The sequence below is a fragment of the Nannospalax galili genome, unplaced genomic scaffold (genome assembly GCF_000622305.1).
Source record: "Nannospalax galili isolate Female #2095 unplaced genomic scaffold, S.galili_v1.0 scaffold54, whole genome shotgun sequence".
Lineage (NCBI taxonomy): Eukaryota > Metazoa > Chordata > Mammalia > Rodentia > Spalacidae > Nannospalax > Nannospalax galili.
Genome location: NW_008341028.1, coordinates 4,593,541 through 4,616,719, shown reverse-complemented (window position 1 = coordinate 4,616,719; position 23,179 = coordinate 4,593,541). Strand labels below are relative to the sequence as shown.

The 23,179-nt window shown below is 40.7% G+C and overlaps 1 protein-coding gene across 5 annotated transcripts in view; it reads left to right on the top strand.

Annotated features, from left to right (window-relative positions):
* Positions 1-23,179, top strand: part of Csnk1g1 (casein kinase 1 gamma 1) — a 165,548-nt gene that overhangs the window by 104,249 nt on the left and 38,120 nt on the right. For all 5 annotated transcript variants that reach the window (XM_017798997.2, XM_008836295.3, XM_029564984.1 and 2 more), the window contains 2 exons: positions 14,022-14,173; positions 16,217-16,451. In XM_017798997.2, coding sequence (XP_017654486.1) covers positions 14,022-14,173; positions 16,217-16,451 — 387 coding nt within the window. The remainder of the gene's footprint in view (positions 1-14,021; positions 14,174-16,216; positions 16,452-23,179) is intronic.

Genomic DNA, 23,179 nt, shown 5'->3' with positions numbered 1-23,179 from the left:
TCTCCCTGATGATGTTTGATGAATGGGCAGAGTGACCATTAGACATGTTGACTTTAATTGAATTCTAAATTAGCAGTAGGGACACTCTAATGCTTGTGTGCCAAGTTGTTTTCTAAATTCCTATATAAGTATTTATCTGTTAGGATTAATTTGAAGATTGACTTTGTTAGTGTTACTTTGGAACTCTACTACAGTCCTCCTGTTTTAATACTAATTGCGTTTTTATAAGAGTATATTTATTATTTTAGTTAATATAAACTTTATCCTTCCTCATATTAAAAATGGAAGGATGAATTAATTCACTTTGCTTTTTTTGGCGGGGGGGCGTCTTTTTGAGACAGGGTCTCCCTCTAACCCTAGCTGGCCTGGATTTGCTGTGGAGACCAGGCTGGCCTCGAACTCCCAGAGAGCCACCTGCCCAGCTCACTTTGCTTTTTTAAACATCTTTGTGCCTCCTAAAGTGATCAGAATTATGAGATGATTTGAATGTTCTGTTGGGTCACTTGTGTTCTGATAGAGGGATACTTGAGTGAGGGCTAAAATGAAAAAGCATGACAGCCTGCAGCATCTGTTCACTGGCTAATTGTTCTCTGGCAAATCATTTCTACTTTTCATTCAGGAAATGAGAGTGGCACTTAGTATTTTATGTTTCCAGGGCTATTTTGTACTCTTAAGGGTATTACAATAATACTTTTCTGTTGCTGTAACAGATACTTGAAAACTGAGTACTTTATAAGAAAAGATTTATTTAGCTCCTGTTTCTGGAGTGCAAGCTTTTCTCAGCTTTTGGTGAAGGCATGCTAATGGCGCAAGGTATGAAGGCAAACAGGTACTTGGCAGAGAGGAGAGGACAGGGAGGACAGGCACATTTGTGGCTGTGTGTGTGTGTGTGTGTGTGTGTGTGTGTGTGTGTGTCTGTGTGGCGGATCAAACCCAGGGGTTGGCCCATGCTGGGTAAGCACTCTTAGCGCTGAGCTACTTCTTCAGCCCAGACACTTTATAATAAACAGCTCTTGAGGGAACTAGTTCATTTATGTTCTTAAGAGATTAAACCAATCTCCCCTAGAAGTCCAACTCTCAGGAGTGCTCCATTGGCAACCAAATTTTACTATGAGCTTTGGTGGTCACATGCCTCATGCAGATCATATGGGTTTGGTTTTACATTGGACTACTTCTTGGAATAATTCATTAAACGGGCATTTATTTATTTATTTATTTATTTATTTATTTATTTGAGACACTCTGAATAATTAATTGAATGGGTATTTATTTATTTACTTACTTATTTGAGACAATGTCCCACTATATAGCTCTGTCTGGCCTGAAACTCCCTGTGTAGAGCAGACTAACCTGGAACTCACAGAGATATGCTTGCTTCTGCCTCCCACATGTTGGGATTAAAGGTATATACTGTCATGGCTAGCCTAGTAGTTCATTTTAAAAACACCAGTGGAGCATTTCCAGTATAATCTTACCTATAATCATGTAAGAAAAATGTTTTCTTTCTTCATCATTTGAGTTAATAATCTGTCAGCATTATCATCACTATTTTGTGATTGTCATGGGGCTCATATACTTATCAAGTGATTATAAAGAAATAGTTTTCAATTCATATTAAGATAACGTGACCGAGTTGCGTGCCACCACTCTGAATGTCTGTGAATTTAGGACACAGATAAGTAGATGTAGTATAGCAAAAAAGCCCAAGACTTGGAGGCAGAAGTTGTGATTTTTGTTACTTGGCTCTTATAGTCACATGAACAAATGACTTCGAATCACTTACCTGTAAATACAGGAATAAGTGGGCTGGAGAGATGGCTCAGCAGTTATAAGAATACTTGCAGAAGACCCAGGTTTGATCCCAGCACCCATGTGGCAGCTAACAACTGTCTGTAACCAGTTCCAGGGGATCTGACAGCCTGTTCTGTCCTCTGCAGGTATTGCATGACACGGGTGCACTTACCTACACACAGGCAATATACACATACTCATAAAATAAAAATAATAAATAAAATATTTAAAAAGGGGAGGGGAATGCCAGTTGTGGTGGCACACGCCTTTAATCCCAGCATGTGGGAGGTAGAGGCAGGCGAATCTCTGTGAGTTCGAGGCCAGCCTGGTCTACATGGCGAGTTCCAGGCCAGGTAGGACTACAGGGAGACCCTGTCTCAAAAAGACCAAAAAAGGGCGGAGGGGGCGATAAGAATCCTTTTACATAATTGATAGGATTAAATAAGCACCTATATAAAAAATTTAAAAATGTTTTATAAACTATAAAGCATTTTACCACCAGTAAACTTTTTATAATACTTTGAGTAAAATTTTCTAATTGTGGCATTGAACAAATACTACTGCAGGAAGAAGGATTTTCTTGTTTTTGAATCATCAATGATAATTCAGATAAAAAGCTAAGAGACACCTTCAGATGCTCTTTGATTAAGTATCAAAGAGGTGATAACTTTTAGTGTTTGGGGTTGGAAACAGTAAGTACCCCTTGGCCTTTGATGCTCAAATAAAGGGATCATAGTACTAACTGTTGAATATAGTCCCAGGACTGGAGACAGTAGGAACTAAAGCAGATTTAGAACTTTGGCAGTTTGTCATTATATACTGTTAAAATCTGGATCTGAAGTGTCCTACCAAGGCTGCTGTTTTAGGGACTTGGTTGCCGGCCTATGGTGCCATCTGGGGAGGAGGCAGAACCTCATGAGACAGCACATTTGAAGTGATATTAGAATACTCACCTTTTCCCTCTCTGTGGGAACTAACTTTAATTTCAGGGGATCCAATGCTTTCTTCTGGCCTCTGTGGGCATTGTACACACCTTGTGTACTTACATACATGTAGGCAAAATACTCGTACATATAAAATAAAGAAATATATAAATGATTTTTTTAAATGCTGGGGATGGTAGCACCCACCTTTAATTAATCCCAACACTCAGGAGACCCAGGTGACCCAGACAGGCAGGTGAATCTCTGAGATCGAGGCCAGCCCAGTCTATATAGTGAGTTCAACACCAACTGGGGCTACAGGGAAACCCTGTCTGAAAAAACAAAAAATAAATAAAATAGGAAAGTAAGTTACTGCCTTCAGATAACATATTCATAGGGAAAATAGATATATGGGCAAAGACTGTATAATGGAAGTTAGATGTGACTGTCAGGAATACCTGCTTGCTGTTCTTTGGGTAACCTCATTTTCCTTTATTTCATTCTTTCTGGGTGCTTACTAGCTGGCCTGGAACTTGCTATGTAAACCAGGCCATTCTCAAACTCAGAGAGATCTGCCTGCCTCTGCCTTCTGAGCGCTGGGATTAATGACGTGCCACCACTCCTGGTTTGTCTTGACATTTTAATTGTTACGGTTCAAGAATTCATTTAGGGGGCTTGAGAGGTGGCTCAGCAGTTAAGAACACTGGTTGTTCTTGCAGAAAACCCGGGTTTGAATCCTAGCACCCACATGGCCACTAACAACTGTCCGTAACTCCCGTCCCAGGGGATCTGACAGCCTCTTCTGACCTCCATGGGCGTTGCACAACACAGGTGCACTTACCTACATGCAGGCAATACACGCATACACATAAAAAAAAAAAAAAATTTTGAAGTTAAAAAAAAAAAAGGAATTCATTTAGAAGAACTGGCCTCTCTTTGCTTTGGGATTACCATTTGAAGTTCAAGTAGCTATTGTATCTTTATAACTGAATCACAGTGACCAGTTCTTTTAATCTCATTAACCTTTTTCTTTGTCTTAGCTATCCACTGCAGAAGAAATCCGTCTTACATGGATATTCTTTGAACCTACTTTAAGGCTCGTGGGCTTGATGACTGTGTTTATGTAATAGAAAAGCTACAAAAGCTCAATTTCTATGGTTTAGAAATGTGAGAACTACTCTTCAGCTCTCGCCTTGCCCTACTGTCTCATCCTACATAAACAAATTTGAGCAGGTGTTAGCCTATGTCTAGCAATACTTTTTTTTTTCTAGCAATACCTTCCAAGAGGCCTCTGAACAAAATGATTGTGAAATACTTTTCATTATAAGACAATCGATTCCTTAGTTCTCTGTCGAGCTGTTTTTTGTTGTCGTTGTTGTTGTTGTTGTTAAACCAGCATATTTAGTAAATTTATATATTAAACATCTTTATATGGTAGAGATTTCTCTCAGCCAGAGGAATTCTGTTCTTTTAAAAAAGAAAACATTGGCAAGGTGTGGTGGCACAAGCCTGTAATCCCAGCACTCTGATGCAGAGGCATGCCAGTGTGGTGGTGTGCATAGCAAGTTCCTGGCCAGCCAGGGCTTCATAGTGAGACACTGTCTCAAAAAAGAAAGGAAAGGTGAAGGGGGGGGGGCACTGTATTTTTGTAATACATTGTTTTTATAGGGTCATTTTAGGGTTTTTTTTTTTTTTTTAATGTGTATGTGTGTATTGCCTGCATGTAGGTAAGTGTACCTGTGTTGTGCAGTGCCTGAGCAGGACAGAAGAGGCTGTCGGCTCCTCCGGAACTTGAGTTACAGACAGTTGTTAGCTGACATGTGGATGCTGGGATTTCAACACGGGTCTTCTGCAAGAACAGCTAGTGTTCTTAACTGCTGCGCCATCTCTCCAGCCCTGAGTTATGTTAGTTTTAAATGTTATACTATCTTTTTTTTTTCTTTCCTTCCTGTGGAGTATCATCTGGTTTATCTATTCTTTCTGCTTTGTTTAATATACATGTTTAACATTATTGTCCCTGATAACAGTTCCTGTGTTTTTAGTTTGTTTGTTTGTCTTTTTGAGATGGGGTCTCCCTGTAGTCCCAGCTGGCCTGGAACTTGCTGTGTAGACTAGGGTGGCCTCGAACTCACAAAGATCCGCCTGCCTCTGCCTCCTGAGTGCTGGGATTAAAGCCATGTACCACCATGCCCTAGTTCCTGTGTTTTAGTGATTCCTTGAGCACTCATATTATAAAATACATGTAGTTATACTAAAAGCCACTACTACCAATAAGTACGAGAAGGTAGAGGATTTAATTTTGGAGTGCAAAATTCCTCCCCTCCCTCCCTCCTCTCCTCCTCCTCCCTCTCTCTCCCCCCCCTTTTCCTCCCCTTTCTTTCTTTTTAACTTTTAGATTGTTTTGAGAGATAGGGAGGGTCTCCCTGTAGCTTTAAACTCTTGGGGCAGTAAGATGGTACTTGCTGAGAAAGCCCGATGGCCTGAGCTTTATCCCCTAACCAACCTATGTAAAGATGGAAGGAGAGAACTGACTTCACAAGGTCCTCTGACCTTCACACACACTCACCCCCCTACACAAAATAAAATAAGTTTAACGCCTTTAATCCCAGGACTCAGGAGGCCGAGGTAGACAGATGTCTATGAGATCATGGCCAGGCTGCTTTATGTAGCAAATTCCAGGCCAGCTGGGGCCACATAGTGAGACCCTTCCTAAAATAATAATTATTATTATTATTTAAACAAAGTAAAATAAGCTTGCCAAAGTCATTATGTCCTTCAAAGAGTTCTCCAGCTTTACTTTGGAGGCTAATCATTACCAACATATACTTGCTATTAATATTGGTTTTGTTGTAATAATAGTAGTAGTAGTAGTAGTAGTAGTAGTAGCAGCAGCAGCAGCAGCAGTAGTGTGTGTATGTATGCGAATATTATGCACACACTGAGGCTAGAGGTGGCCTACTGTATTACCCTCCACCTTACTCTCTTGACACAGCCTTTCACTGAACCTGGAGCTAGGTGACAGCAAACCCAGCAATCCTCCTGTCTCTACCCTCTACACAACTGAGGTTACAGACATCCTGTCTTCATGCTTGCATGGCAAGCACTCTTCTTACCTGCTGAGCCATCTCCCCAGATCTTTGTTTGCTTTTTTAAAAAATTGCATTATTAATTTTAATTTTTTAATTTCTTTTATGTATGTGAGTGTTTTACCTACATGTATAGGTGCATCACAGGCATGCAGTGTCTGCAGAGATCAGAAGAGGGTTTCCCTGGAACTAGAGTTATGGATGGTTGTTAGCTGCCATATGGGTGCTGAGAACTGAACCTGGGTCCTTTGAAAGAGCAGCCAGTGCTCTTAACCACTGAGCCAGCTCTCTAGCGCCATTGTTTTGTTTTTGGAGACAGGGTCTTACGCCATAGCCCAAGCTTGCCTCAAATTCAGAATACTCTAGCCTTAGCCTCTCAGTAGGTGAGATTACAAGTGTGAGCCTCCATACCCAGCTTGAAATATTAATGTAAGTATTATTTTTTATGTCTGGACTCCAGTGTAGATAGAATTTGCTTCACAGGTAGATAATTGAGTTTTCTTTTAAAGAATGAAAGGCTAATTATCAGCTAATAACGTGAGCAAATTACCAAAAGCTTTAAGGTGCTTCTATTTCAGTTCTTAGCCTGATAGACATTTAAAAATATCTCTGCTTAGAGTAGATATTGTTCATAGTGCATTATGGAATCTTTTTAGGTAGCAGCTTCCATGACAAGCCATTAACCTTGAAATGGCAAGTTTAACCCAAATTTAATTTATGACACACTGAAAATTAGCTGTAGTGTTGTACACCTCACCTCCTGTTCTGTGTAGTTTAATATGTGTGTGAGCCATCTGGCCTGCAAGGTTTATAAGAATGTGTTATTGATAGATGAAAAGGCTGTTTCTGGGGAAACACTCAGGATAATGTGTATAATGTGTATATATAACCTTGTACTTTGGGTTTAAGGATTTAACCTATTAGTTTTTTGTGGATTTTTTGGGGGGGTTGTCTTTTTGAGGCAAGGTCTCCCTATAGCCTCAGCTGGCCTGGAACTCACTATGTAGATCAGGCTGGCCTTGATCTCACAGTGATCTGCCTGCCTCTGCCTCCCAAGTACTGGAATTAAAGGTGTGCACCTTACCAAGTAAACTTAATCTAATGTTAAATGTTCCTGTGCAGCTGACCATTTAAGTGGGAAACCTCACTCACTAATGCATTTTTCCCATAAGAGATTATAGCTAGCCCAGCATGGTGATTTGAGCCTGTAATTCCAGTACTTGAGAGTTTGAAATAGGATTATCATGAACTTGAGGCCAGCCAGAGTGAGTTCTTCTTTAGCCCATGCTCCCAGAGAGGGAGGGAGGGAGGGAGGGAGGGAGGGAGACAGACAGACAAGGGAGGAGGGAGGAGGGGAGGAGAGGACGAGAGGAGGAGAGGAGAGAGACAGAAGAGAGAAAGAGAAGCTACCTTAGTTTCAGCCAGGTTCGGTGCCCCATGCCTTAATCCCAGCACTCAGGAGGCAGATGCAGGTAGATCTCTGTGAGATTGAGGGCAGCCTGGTTTATATGGTGAGTTCCAGGCCAGCTGTGACAACAGGGAGACCCTGTCTCAAACAAACACAAAAATACTACCTTGGCCTGCCTGGCTGCCTCCCTCCCTCCCTTCCTTCCTTCCCTTTTCCTTTTTGTTTTTTTTGAGACAGGTCTCCCTATAGCACCAGCTGGCCTGGAACTTGCCATGTAGGCCAGGCTGACCTCTATCTCACAGAGATCTGTCTGCTTCTGCCTTCCCAATACTGCAATTAAAGTCTTACACCACCCCATTTTATTTTATTTATTTCATTTATTATTTATTTGTTTATTTATTTATTTGCTTACTTATTTATTTATTTATTTTTGGTCTCCCTGTAGCCCCAGCTGTCCTGGAACTCACTATGTAGATCAGGCTGGCCTTGAACTCACAGAGATCCACCTGCCTCTGCCTCCCAAGTGCTGGGATTAAAGGTGTGTGCTACCACGCCTGGCTCATTTATTATTTTTATTTTATGTGTATGAATATTGCCTGCATGTATGAAAGTGCATCTGTGTCGTTCAGTGGCCACAGAGGACAGAAGAGGGCATCGGATCCCCTAGAACTGGAGTTACAAACAGTTGCTAGCTGCCATGTGGGTGTTGGAAACCAAACCCGGGTCCTCTCTGAAAGCAGCCAGTGCTCTTAACTGATGAGCTATCTCTCCAACTTCCTCCCACTCTAATTTTTGATATGCCATAAATCAAATAATGTAGTACATACTTATCTTGCTCAGCTTGTCCATCCCATTCCTCTTATAATTATTTACAGGAAGTACCTTGCTTACCATGTAAATAGCTTGAGTTTCATTTACACTTTTTCCTTTCCCCAAGTCTTAATAAAAATTTCCACAACATAATGTTAATTTAAATTTTCTTTTTTGTGGGTGATGTCTTTTGTTGAGACAGGGTCTTCCTGTAACCACAGGTGGCCTGGAACTCACTATGTAAACCAGGGTGGCCTTGAACTCACAGAGATCTGACTATCTCTGCCTCCTGAGTACTAGAATGATTTGTTTACATGTTTTGATTGCCAGGATGTTTACTGTATGTGTGTAGTGCCTGCAAAGGCCTGGTGGGGGTGACAGAACCTCCATGTGGGTTCTGAGAATCAAATCCAGGTCCCCTGGAAAAACAGCAAGTGCTCTTAACCCCTGAGCCACCCACTCCAGCCCCAAGATACAGGATTTTCATGCATTCAGTCTAGGGGTAAATTATTATTATCAAACCAAAGAATACTAGAGGCCTATTGCTAGAGATTGTGGATAGTCTTTTTGAAAAATAAAAATAGCCAAGCGTGGTGGCTCATGCCTGTAGTCCCAGCACTTGGAAGGCAGAGGTAGGCGGATCTCTATGAGTTCAAGGCCAGCTTGGTCTACATAGTGAGTTCCAGGACAGCTGGGGCTACAGGAAGACCCTGTTTCAAAAAGACCAAAAACATAAAAAATAAAGAAATAAAATAAAAATAAAGCAGGCATGGAATAGCTCTTACTCAGGCATCTTTTTGTACAGACATGTCTAATAAATTTTAGCTACGTTTCCTGCAGAGACTTTCCTACTTGGTAGTCCATTTTCTGTAATAACCTAAGAAACCTCAACTAGAAAGTGCTGTGCCCCCCTCCCCCCGAGTCTTTTAATTAACTTTAAAATGACTCCTTTTAAAAAAGGTATTGCATACAGGCTAGGAGTGATGACTCACACTGGTAATGCCATGAATGCCTAGTTTGTCTTTAGGGACTGGTTTGTCCATGTTTTTTGATTCCTCATAACATATTAGTCATGAAACAAAACAATGCCTTTATTTTTTTAAGAATTTTCTTTTTTGGTCTTTTTGAGACAGGGTCTCACTGTAGTCCCAGATGTCGTAGAACTCACTATGTAGACCAGGTTGTCTTTGAACTCAGAGAGATCCGCCTGCCTCTGCCTCCAAAGTGCTGGGATTAAATGTGTGCACCACCACGCCTGGCTCTATTTTTTAAAGATTTTTCAGTTTGTGTGTGTGTGTGTGTGTGTGTGTGTGTGTGTGTGTGTAAGTACCCACAGAGTTCAGAAGAGGGTGTCAGGTCTCCTGGAGTTAGCACTACAAGCAGTTGAGAGCTGCCTGACATGGGTACTCGGAACTGAATCTGGGTCCTCTGCAAGAACAGTATATTCTATTAACTGCTGAATGCCTTTTATTTCTGCTTGCTAGATGGTAGTTTTCTAATTGAGGCTGCCCAATACCTGTAGAGCTGTGTTTGCTTTCATGCCTCTCCTCGAAATTTGAATTCAGAAAGTGAAGTAAAGTCACTTTGTTTTTGTTTCAAATTTTCGTTTTTTTTTTTTTTTTAAATAAACACAATTCTAGTTGAGTACCACTACCAGCTTACATTTTAGTTGGTATTACACATACATAGTCCATATAAAATGGGATGTAAATTTGATTCATTTTGTGGCCTTATAAAAAGGAACCTAAAAGTTAGCTAGAAGGAAATCCTGATCATAATTTAGATTTAAAGAGGAACTAGTTTAAACTCTTCCCTTTTATAGATGAAAAAGCCAACCCACAAAGGAGAGGCAGAGGAATTTGCCAGAATTGATAGCAGAAGTAAACAGTAGATCCAAGACTCAGACTTGAACACTTTCTACACTAGTATTTTGGAACTAATACCGCCTCCAGAAATGCTTCAAAGCTGCTTAGTGGTCTAGAGGTTGCCTGGAACATCTCAGAATTTACTAAGGCTTTGCAAAGTCAGAGTACTTAATAAAAGCAATAAGGCAGCAAATAGGAATTCTTCATTATTTGAAGTTTCTAGGCAGAGGTTATTACTTACATTATAGTTAGGAATTATAGAAATTACTCAATGCTTTTGTGAGTTCTTAGTAAATATGCTAACTTATGCAAGACATACCTAGATTTGATACTGAAGATTGTTGAAACCAAGAAATTGATTTGTCTTATCTTTTTTTTGTTGTTGTTGTTCTTTTTGAGACCAGGTCTCCCTGTAGCCCCAGCTGTCCTGGAACTCACTGTGTAGACCAGGCTGGCCTTGAACACACAGAGATCCACCTGCCTCTGCCTCCCAAGTGCTGGGATTAAAGGCATGAGCCACCATGCCGATTTGTCTTATCTTTAGCTAAGTAGATCTGACTGTTAGCTTTACCTAACTAGACTCAGAATTTAGTCAGCTAAAGGAATAATATATTTATTAATTATGATTAGCTTTGAAAATTTTTTAAAATGAGATGTGTAATAGTAGTTTGGTTAGTATAAGAAAAATCTAGAAATGGGACTAGAGCTATCACTAGCTCAGTGCTAATGTGTTTGCCTAACATGCATAATGTCTAAAATCCAATCCTAACACCTCAAAAAACAAACAAAACAAACTTAGAAGCAAAGTCCAGGTTCAGTGTACTTCTTCCACTGGCATCAGAGACTCGGACTCTTCTCTTGCTTGCTGTATATCCATTGTTGTTGCTCCAGTACATCCTGAAGGTCCCTCATGATTCTGGATGGCTTCTGGAGCTCCATAAGTTATCATCACTTGAATCAGCTTCCTTGAAAGAACTTTCCTAGAACTACCCTACCCCATGATTTCTGCTTCCAACTCACTGGTAATTCCTATAGTCAGACTAACTGTACAGATTGCTTTTTGGAACAATTAGAAATTCAGGGGCCCAGAGTGATAGCACACGCCTTTAATCCCAGGGCTCAGGCTGATTTCTATGAGATCCAGACCAGCCTGGTCTACCTAATGAGTTTCAGGCCAGCTGGGGCTACAGAGAGACCCTGTCTCAAAAAACCTAGAAAAAGAAAAGAGTAGAAAAAAAAATTGTGGAGACTGGGGAGATGAAATAACTTGGTTAGTAAAGTATTTACTGTACTGTATGAGTATGAGAACCTCAGTTTGACGCCCCCCCCCCCAGCACCTGTATAAAATGTCAGGTACAGTGGTGCACACTTGTATTGGGGAGGCAAAGACAGGAGCATCCTTGAGGCTCACTGGCTAGCCAGTGTGCCTGATTGGAAGGCTCCAAGTCCCTGAGAAACAGCATGGAAAATTGACTCTTGCAGAGCTCTACACATGTACACAAAAATGTACATGCACCTGCACACACTTTTGTGTTGTATACCCATAAACACCCATACACCCAAACAAGTTCTGTTAGTAAATAAGGAGAAAAGGACAATGAATATTGGCCAGACAGCTAACAGCCTCTGCCACAACTAGCTTTTAAGAATGCAATATTTATAGCTGAGCATGGTGGCACATGCCTTTAATCCTAGCACTTGAGAGGCAGAGGTAGGCGGATCTCTGTGAGTTCGAGGCCAGCTTGGTCTCCATAGGGAATCCAGGCCAGCTTGGACTACAGGGAGACCTTGTCTCAAAAAGACCAAAAAAAGAAAAAAAGAAAAAAAGAAAACAAGATTGTAATATTTATATTAGGAAAATAAAATTTTAGAGGCATCACCAACATTGAGAAATAATGTGGACTAGAGAGATGGCTCAGCACTTAAGAGCATTGGTTGCTCTTGCAAAAGACCCAAGTTCAGTTCCCAGCACCCACATGGCAGCTAACAACTGTCTTTAACTCCAGTTCCAGGGGATATGATACCCTCTTCTGGCCTCTGAGAGCATTGCATGAAATGGGTGCACTTACATACCCGCAGGCAAAACACTCCTACACGTGAAATAAAATAAGTACAATTTGAAAAAAAAAATACTGAATGTAAATTTAAGATTCCCAGACTTGAGTTGGAGAGATGGCTCAGTGGTTAAGAGTACTTGTTGCTCTTCTAGAGGACCTGAGTTCAGTTCCCATCAACCATGTCAGGTGGCTCACAACTGCCTGTAACCCAAGTTCCTGGGGTATCTGCCGCCTCTGGCCTCCATAGGCATCTTCACTCATTTGTACACATGCTCATACATACATACTCATACACAATTAAAATTTTTAAAAATTGAAAAATTAAAGATATTCCATGTATCATGTGTTTGATAAGTAAAAGTAATTATCCTTTTGGTAAATATTCTATGTTGGATTTTTCAGTAGGACTCATTGGAAACAACTGTTATGCTTTGTATGTTTTAAATAAGCTGAAAGATGACTTCAAAACAACAGGAGAAAAAAAAAACTTCACCAGATTAAATTTTGTTTCTGTTTGGAGACAGAATAAAAATAACTCCAGAATTAGTGGGAACAAAGTACATTCTGGCAGATATCTAGCAGATAATATATTCTAGGAATGAACATATTGAAATACTCAAGTTGTTTAGTATCTAAAGGAACAAGATAGATTAATGCTGTACATGAAATAATTAAATATGCATAACTCATAGTAATGACTCACAGTAACTCCAAATACACAGTTAGGCAGAAGCAGTATTAGTTGTATATTGTCTCTGCCTATGTTTTATCCAAATAAAAAATGTAGAATGGGGGTCGAAGAGATGGCTCTGCAATTAAGAACAATTTCTGTTCTTTCAGAGGACCTAAGTTCAGCTCCACTACCATGTCTGGTGGCTCACAAGCTCCTGTAACTGCAGCTCCAGGGAATCCAGTGCCTTCTTCTGCCCTCTGAGGACACTTGCACATATGGCATACATTCACACAAATGCATACACACAAATAAAAATAAAAATAATTTTAAAAATAAAAATAAATGGAAAGACGGAAGAAAGAGGTTTTATTGTCTTAAACTTGGAAGGAAAGGTAATAGTAGTTGACAAAGTAGTTAACTGTAGACCATGATATACTTAAATATGTGGGATGGAAATGTTTCTGCTAGATGAGATGAGATTTTTTTTTTTTTGTCTTTTTGAGACAGGGTCTCCCTGTAGCCCCAGCTGTCCTGGAACTTATGTAGACCAGTCTGGCCTTGAACTCATAGAGATCCGCCTGCCTCTGCCTCCTAAGATGAGATAATTTTTAAATGTTCTGTAGCTTCTTAAGAATCCATGGTTCTCATGGTGTCACTTAATAAACATTTACTGAGTACCTCATTTATAATTCACTTTAAGGGTGAATTCTGTCACAAATTGCCATTTAGGTGAGAAAGCCCAGGTTTTCAGCTTCATGTTTGGGAAGCTTAGTTTCTCCTTTTCTTTCATGATTACTTATCGGCAACCAAATGCTAAGTGTCTGTTGACTTCTAGCTGATAGAAAACAAAGCTCTTCAGAGACTCCCTATGAGAAGAGAGACAGTTGTGCTGGCCTAGGGCCAGGCTGTATCTCTTAGACCTCACCCCTTCAGTGAATTCTCCAGGGGGCAGCAGTTACAAATAGCTCCTTGTGCCTTTGGCAGTGAGCATAGGGAGTGCTAATGAAACCAGCTAATGTAAGGAGGTCTGTTAGCCTGGCTTTTGAGCTCAGTGAGGCTTCCTTTGAACCTTTTATGAGATTGCACTTTAAGGCATCTTTTCAGAAGATACACTCCCATCCAATAATGGATCAGGGACCATTTTCTTTTATATAGTAGTGGAAATGCCTTCGGCACTCTGGTATTAAATAACTGCTTATTTGAACATATTGTGCAATGACAGCCTTTTCCATCCATAAATAGTTCCCATTGAAGCTGTTGTGCACAGTTTAACTTTTCCAGGAGGGACTGTGAAAGGAAATTGAAATCTCACAGACTGCATTTTATATCGTAGTCATTGCTAATGCAATTGCCTCTGTTTTGGTTTTTGTGTCTCCTACTCTGTACTCCATTTCCCCTCTGCTTTCAGGTGAAGGCCTCCCACAGGTGTATTACTTTGGGCCATGTGGGAAGTACAATGCCATGGTGCTGGAGCTCCTTGGCCCTAGCTTGGAGGACCTGTTTGACCTCTGTGACCGAACGTTTACTTTGAAGACTGTGTTAATGATAGCCATCCAGTTGGTAAGTTGGTGTGCTATTCCAGAAGATAGGTAGGTCCCTCACCCATCTCCTTGTGGGCCTTTTGATGACTTATTAGCCTTAGTGACACCTGGTGAATTAATTTTTACTGGTTTAATGGCCTTCTAGGTGAGTCTGGCAAACTTTTCTGAAAGGAGCTGGTTTCCTGAGCTGGTTTCCCAGTTGGCCACAAAGCCCTTGGCTAGCCCAGAGCATGTAGTATGCCAGAGAACTAAGGCAAGTTCTTGGTCACACAACTTTTAGGGTTCCCAAAGTGTAACTCAGAGAAGTCGCACTGCATCTGCATTTACTCTGTTTTAAGACTTTGCACCTTGGAGCAAAATCCTTCACTAAACTGAAGTCAAAACATAAAATTTACATCAGAGAGAAAGAGCATGAATAGTTGGAGTTGTACAAATTCAAGTAATTCTTCATCATTTTATTTATAGGTTTTGGGCACATAGCTATAAGGTTTTCTCATGCCCTCCTCTTGGTATTAAAAATTAGAAAATTCCCTATGTTAATCCTCATTCAAAAGTCATATGACCAGGAATTTGCCTTAGTTCTCCAGCATATTGTATATTTTGGGCTGGCCAGGAGACTTTGTAGTTATGCACTAATACCAGCTTAAGCTCTTAGGCCAGTTTTTGGTTTTAGAGTTTGTCAGGCCCTCAGGAAAAATAATTCAAATGTATTTTTTTATTTTTATATTTTGAGATGGTATTTTACCATAGCTCAAACTGGCTTTGAATTCAACATCTTCCTGCCTCAACCTCCTGAGTGATCAGATGGGCATGGACAACCACAGTTAGCCTTCAGATACGTCTATTCATTTTGAAGTAGTAATGGTCTCACCATCATCCAGTAACAGTTTGGAAGTATTTGAAAATTAACTTTGAGTCTAAATTCCAAATATTTAAGATATTTAAGCTTTTCTTTCTATACTAAGAAAAGCTTTGTAGGTAGAAACATTTAATGAAGTTTGATGTAATGTTACCATTCCTATTTTGGTTGTCATTACTATAGAGTAAAAATTGCAGTCCTGCTTCTGCCAACTAGCTGTCAGATGTCAGGCTAACATTGACTTCAGTGAGCCTCAGTTTTCTTATTTCTGCAACACTGAGAGCAGGGTTGTAGAGTCTTGTTCAACTGAGGATAGGAAAGTGTGGGCAAGAGGTGAAGTGGCAGTGGCACCTGTCTCAGAGACACCGATGTCTGATACCTTACTTGGCAACACTACTTTTCTCTCAATTATGAAGTGGCTTAAAATCAACCAGTCCTAGAGCATGAGAGATAATTCGACAGATAAGAGTGCATACTGCCAGGTGTTGTGTCGCACGCATTTAGTCCCAGCACTTGGGAGCAGGCGGATCTCTGTGAGTTCGATGCTTACCTGTCTACAATATTGCGTTCCAGGCTAGCTGGGGCTACAGGGAGACCCTGTCTCAAAAAGACCAAAAAGTACATACTATTATGTCCTGCTCTTGCAGAAGGCCAGAGTTCAGTTCCTAGCACTGGAGTCAGGTGGCTCACAACTGCCTGTATATAAATCAGGCAATTCAGTAAAGTGGGTGATAACTAAGAGAAGTTTTTATTTTAGTAACCACAACCTTTTGCTAGACAGGCACACTAGTACATCTATAGTGCCAGCTACTTGGGAGACTGAGGTAGGAGGATTACTTAAGTCCAAGAGTTCAAGGCTAGCCTAGGCAGCATAGTGATACTAAAAACAAAAATTAGGGGGATAAAAACTAATAAAAGAAATATTTTGGGACTGATGAGATGGCAAAATGGATAAAGGCACTTGCTGCCAAGCCCTATAACTTGAGTTCAGTCCTAGGGTCTACATGGTAAAAAGAGAGAACCAACTCCTACAAGTCATCATCTAGCCTTTACACACATACATCTATAAGTGTATGCATGTACACACCCAACACACACATAGACAAACATATACATAAATAATAAATACAGTGAAAAAAGAAGTATTTTTATTTTTCCCCAGCATACTTCAAGTTATTTCCACCATTTTTCCCTTTCTTTTAGCTTTCTCGAATGGAATATGTACACTCAAAGAATCTCATTTACCGAGATGTCAAACCAGAGAACTTCTTGATTGGCCGACAAGGCAATAAGAAAGAACATGTAATACATATTATAGACTTTGGACTGGCCAAGGAATACATTGATCCTGAAACCAAAAAACACATACCTTACAGGGAGCACAAAAGCTTAACTGGAACTGCAAGATACATGTCTATCAACACGCATCTTGGCAAAGGTGTGTTTAAAGGGGCAGGTTATTTGAACAGCTTTCTATTCCAGTAACACTCTTATCCCTGCTGTGCATTACAGCTTGTACAAGGTAAGTGATTTTTGTACTCGAGAGAACAAATGGTAAGTTAATGATGTTCTCAAGTATCTTAGTACTTATGGACTCTTAATTCTTTCAACTATGTTTTTAGAGACTTTGTTTCTCAGCAATGTCAGAACTTGAATTACTGTAACAGTCTGATAATATTTGAGTGGGTTTAATAATGAGACCAGTATTTACTTGTGTATTGCTCGCTACATGGACAGTCTTGAGGAAGACATCAGTCTAGTATTTATGTTAGGGACAAGGGTTTCTCTCAAACATGGATTAGGCTTGCATATCTTTTTTTTTTTTAGTGTGTATGCATGTATTGCCTGCATGTAGGTAAGTACACCCATGTCGTGCAATGCCCACGGAGGTCAGAAGAGGCTGGGACTGGAGTTATGGACAGTTGTTAGCTGCCATGTGGGTGCTGGGATTTGAACCCGGGTCTTCTGCAAGAACAACCAGTGTTCTTAACCTCTGAGCCATCTCTCCAGCCCCCTAGACTTGCATATCTTGCACAGTTATTCAAGGAAGAGCTCTGTATGAGTATGTATTTTGTTTAACTATAAATCTTATTTTTAGGGGAGGGACAAATAGCCTGCACAAATACAGCTATAAGCTCCAATCAAGACCAAACACTTGGCTTGTTAGAGAGAGTATTTGGAAGATAATACCTGTCTGAGGAACAGTAGCAAGTCCAAGTAAGGAGAGACCTGGGCCCCTTTCCAGCTTCTCAAAAAGACAAAAACAAAAAAGCTTCCCAGCCAGGCATAGTGACACGTAGATATAGTATACGAGGCTAAGGAAGAAAGATCAAGTTGAGGACAGACTTGGCTACATATCTTTTTTAAAAAGTCTTTTCTAAATAAGTTAGTTAAAACTTCCCCTTTTTATTTGTTTATGTATTGGGCTTCCATGGAAGGAAGGTTTTATTTTTTGTTCTTTGTTTTGGTCTTTTTGAGACAGGATCTACCTGTAGCCCCAGCTGGCCTGGAATTCACTATGTAGACTAGGTTGTCCTCCATCTCACAGAGATCTGCCTGCCCCTCTTGGGATTAAAGGCAGGTACCACCTTGACCTGCTTTGAAGAAAGGTTTTATTTCTGGAAAAACTTCCTAGGATTGAAAAAAATACATTTGAGCTGGGTGTGGTGGCGCACGCCTTTAGTCCCAGCACTAAGGAGACAGAGGCAGGTGGATCTCTGTGAGTTCAAGGCCAACCTGGTCTACATAGCTAATTCCAGGTCAGCTGGGGCTACAGGGAGACCCTGTCTCAAAAAGACAAAAAAAAAAAAGAAAAAGAAAAAGAAATGTTTGAACACCATCATCCTATGTAAACAGTACTATTAGATTCTTTACTCTCTGGCTTAACTAAAAAGATGTAAATTGTTCTGTCTGCATCCTATTGTTTTATTTTTGATTTTTTTGTTTGGTGGTTTTTTTAATGTGTATGCATGTATTACTTTCATGTATATAAGTGCACTTGTGTTGTGCAATGCCCACGGAGGACAGAGAGGCTGTTGGATCCCCTGGGACTGGAGTTACGGACAGTTGTTAACTGCCATGTGGGTGCTGGGATCTGAACCCGGATCTTCTGCAAGAACAGTCAGTGTTCTTAACCGCTGAGCCATCTCTCCAGCCCATTTGTTGTTTTTTGACTGGGTCTCCCTAGTCCCAGCCCGCCTTGAAGCCTCGAAGTCACTGTGTGGCCCAGGTTGACCTTGACCTCACAGAGATCCACCTGCCTCTGCCTCTTTCAGGCTGGAACTAAAGGCATCTGCTTCCTATTGTTAAGGGGGTGGATATCCATTTGTATTTCTAAAAGATAAAATGTAATAGTTTAAAAAGTGGGATACAGCCAGGCATAGTGGTATATGCCTAGAGCTACAGGGAGACCCTGTCTCAAAAAAGAAAAGAAAGAGAGAGAGAAAAGATTTGTATCCCCCTTTCTCTTGTCTCTTTTGAGACAGGGTCTCACTGTAGCCACAGCTGGCCTGGATTCCCTATGGAGACCAGGCTGGCCTCTAACTCACAGAGATCTGCCTGCTTCTGCTTACTGAGTGCTGGGATTAAAGGCGTGTACCACCAAATCTTGTCTCTTAATAATTGTGTTTTTGGTCCAGTCCAGGAAACTTCCACCCAAGGCTTGTTTTCTCATTAAAAAAATAAGTATCGGCCTGGCGTGGTGGTGCACGCCTTTAATCCCAGCACTTGGGAGGCAGAGGCAGGCAGATCTCTGTGAGTTCAAAGCTGGCCTGGTCTACATAGTGAGTTTCAGGACAGCTGGGGCTACAGGGAGACCTTCTCAAAAAAAAAAAAAAAAAAAAAAAAAGGTATGATTGGGGCTGGAGAGATGGCTCAGCAGTTAGATGGAACAGCATTTGCTGTTCTTCCAGAGATCCTGAGTTTGAGTCTTAGCACCTACTTGGCTAATAACCATCCATAACTCCAGTTCTAGGGGAAACACTTATACACATAAAATAAATAATGCCAGGCTTAGTGGCACAGATCTCTTTGTGTTTGAGGCTAGCCTGGTTTACCTAGTGAGTTCCAGGCGAGCTGGGGCTACAGGGAGACCCTGTTTCAAAAAGAAAAAAAAAAATAATAATAATAAATAAACTTTGGTTGAGAACACTGACTTTTCTTGCAGAACACCCGGGTTCGAATCCAAGCACCCACATGTCAGCTAACAACTGTCCATAACTCCAGTTCCAGGGGATTGAACAGCCTCTTCTGTCTTCTTCGGGCATTGCAAGACACAGGTGGACTTAACCTACGGGGCAATACATGCATACACATAAATAAAATAAAATAAATAAGTAAATTTAAAAAAAATAGCTGGGTGTGGTGGTGCATGCCTTTAATCCCAGCACTTGAGAAGAAGAGGCAGGAGGATCTCTGTGAGTTTGAGGCCAGCCTGGCCTACAGAGTGAGTTCCAGGCGAGTTGGGACTACAGGGAGACCCTGTCTCAAAAAGACCAAAAATTAAATAAATAAATTAAAAAAAATAGGTATTATAATAGTTCTTGTAACAGCAATAATGGGATAATGTGTATAAAACATTTACCCTAAAGTTTCATCATAGTAGGATCATGCCATAAGATGGTTATCATTATTATTCAACAAGGTATATTTTGATCATCTACTCTGTATTGTACTAAAACCCTTCATGTCTTCATATGCTGCCATTCCTGATAGAACTTTTGAGTTGACCTCCAAACTTGAGTTTCCTGAGTTCCAAAATTCTTTAGTCTGTCACCATATTTTATTCCCTGCATATTACAGAGATTACTCATAGCCAGGTGTGGTGGTACACACCTTTAATCCCAACAAAGATTGGATCTCTGTGATCTTGAGGCCAGCCTGGACTACTTAGCAACTTCCAGACCATCCAGGGCTACATAGTGAGACCTTGTCTTAAAAAAAGAGGAACTCTGTCTTAGGTATCACACTAGAGAAATTTGCATAGGAGCTCTAATGTTACTGGTTTTTAAGTGTGTTCCATTTTGTAAGTTGTAATGAGGGGGAAAGACATTGGGAAATGTGTTGTCAAATGACTTGGAATTACTTTTCATCTTGTAATGGAGGGAAAGCAAGGGAAAAAGCTATCTCTGACATTTCCACATCAGATGAGCCACCTTCCCACTGATTAAGCCCTGCTGAGGCAGCTGAACTTAGATTAAAATTAGAGTGAGAACACTTGGTTACACTGCCCTTTTTCTTTCAAGAAAATACATTTAGGCTAGAATTCTGGGTGTTATACATGTAAGGCATGCACATCTTTCTTATAAGCTGAAAGTAAGCCTCTCAATACTGTAGTGTTGAAAACATTTTTGTTGTTGTTGTCTTTTTGAGGCAGGGTCTCCCTGTAGCCCCAAATGGCCTGGAACTCGCTATGTAGACCAGGCTGGCCTTGAACTCATAGAGATATGCCTGCCTCTGCCTTCTGAGTGCTGGGAAACCTTTTTTTTGAAAATGAAAATACCCTTTTTGAAAAATCAAGAGGCATGTGGAAATGGTGTGTGGGGGGGTCCAAATAAGTATAAAAATAAACACATTCTGGGTTTTGCTCTTTTTTAAGTCCTAATGTTTTATTGTTATATTAGAATTTTAGAGCTCAAAAATTATTTTTTTTCAAATTCTTTAAGTCAGCTTCTTTATTTTCATGTAGGAAACTGAGTGAGTAGGTGACTTGGTCGTACTTTAACTTCCTGGATTGAATTTACTAGAAATGGTGAGCCCAGGTCACCTAGGTCATTCACCTGACTTCGGAGCCATTATTTTTCCCGGTCCATCTTCCTCAGCTGTTTTTTATCCTTCTTGGGATTTGAAAGGCTACTTTATTTTTCTAGTGTTTGACATTTTCAAAAATCTGTGGAGAGTTTGCCTTCTACTGCTCAACTAACTGAAATTCAGCCATGCCTAGTGAAGTTTTAAAAAATATTTTATTTTTTTTATTTTATGTGTTTGAGTGTATTGCCTGCATATATGTGAGTGTACCGTGCATCAGAAGAGGGCTTCTAATTCCCCTGGAACTGGAGTTAAGGACAGTTTGTAGCCGCCATGTGGGTGCTGGGAATCGAACCTGGATCCTCTGTAAGCACTATCAGTGCTCTTAACTGCTGGGCCATCTTTCTAGCCCCGTGAAATTTTTTTTTTTTTTTTTTAATTACCAAGGGCCTCTTGTTACAGGTAGTGGGAGAGTAGGGTGACACTGTGAGAAACCAAGCCTGGGTCCTCTGCAAGAGCAGTCAGTGCTCTTAATCACTGAGCTATCTCTTCAGTCCTTCATTTGTGTTTCTTATGTTCTATTAACAGAGTTTGTGTGTAATTGTTTCTGTTTTTAATTATGTATAATATTTCATGTCAAACTTAAGACAAGCCATATAATCAAAAGTGTCAGATTATCTCCTTCCTACCTTTCTTAGCTTTGAACTCACAGAGATCCATTCATATCTTTCTCCCGTGCTGGGACTAAAGGTGTACACTACCATGCTGGCTATTTTTAATGATTTTGATTTTTTTTTTTTCTTTTTAGTTCTGGGAACTTTGAATTCAGGGCCTAATAATGCTAAACAAACCCTTTACCACTGAACTATATCCCCAGTCATGGATGTCTCCTCTTTCCCTTTATCATCACCTTTTCACTTTTATTTTTTATTTTATTTTATGTATGTATTTATTTATTTATTATGTGTATGAGTTTATTGTCTGCATGTGTATAATTGCACCAATATCATACAATGAATGCCCTTGGAGGTCAGAAGAAGGCATCGAATCCCCTGGAGTTGCAGATGGTTGTTAGCTGCCATGTGGGTGCTAGGAATTGAACCTGGGTCTTCTGCAAGAGCATTCAGTGCCCTTAACCGCTGAGCCATCTCACCAGCCCACCTTTTCACATTTTTTAACCCTCCTTCTTGCCAGGCATAATGTCACATCCCTGTAATTTCAACACTGTGGAGGCAGAGGGAGGAGGATCACCACAAGTTCAAGGCCAGCCTGGGTTACAGAATGAGACCTCTGTCTCAAAAATAAAAACAAAAACAAAAAAATCAAGGCTTTCCATCATACTGTTGCTTCTTTTTTGTCTTTTTGAGACAGGGTCTCCCTGTAGCCCCAGCTGCCCTGGAACTTGCTATGTAGACCAGGCTAGCCTCAAACTCACAGAGATCCATCTGCCTCTGCCTCCCTGGTGCTAGGAATTTTAAAGGCATGCGCCACCACACCCAGCTCATACTGCTATTTTCAAAATTTCTTTTTCCAGAAGGGGAGACTCTGGGGCTTATAGCTACACTCCAATTCCAGGGAATCTGATGCCCTCTTCTGGCCTCTGCGGGCATTGTATTTAGTGCACTTTGCAGGCAAAACATTCATACACATAAAAATAAATAAAATAGCTGGGTGTGGTGGTGCACGCCTTTAATCGCAGCCAGTACTCTTAACCTCTGAGCAATCTCTCCAGCCCTTGATAGAAGTTTTTTCTTGGGTTTTTTTTTTTTTGTGTGTGTGTTGTTGTTGTTGTTTTGTTTTGGTTTGGTTTTTGTCTGTCTTTTTGAGACAGGGTCTCCCTGTAGCCCCAGCTGGCCTGAAACTTGCTTTGTAGATCAGGCTGGCCTTAAACTCACAGAGATCCACCTGCCTCTGCCTCATGAGTGCTGGGACTAAAGGTGTACACCACCATACCTGGTGTTAGAAGTTTTTTTTTTCTTTTTTTTTTCGTCTTTTTGAGACAGGGTCTCCCTGTAGCCCTAGCTGGCCTGGATTTGCTATGGAGACCAGGCTGGCCTCAAACTCACAGGGATCAGCCTGCCTCTGCCTCCCGAGTGCTGGGGTTAAAGGTGTGCACCACCACGCCCAGCAGAAATTTTTTTTAAGTCATCATTTCTTTGTCTATCCTGTAGAGTACCAGTCATTCTTTTTGTTAAACATTGGTTTTATTTCCTGGGCATGGTGATGCATGCCTTTGATCCCAACACTTGGAAGAAAGAAGCAGGCAGATCTCTATGAGATGAAGTCTACATAGTGAGTAAGTTCCTGGCCAGTCAGGCCAGCTAGGTCTACAGTGAGACCCTGTCTCAAAAAGTTTTTATTTATTCTGTGACAATTTCACACACACACACACACACACACACACACACACACACTGTACCT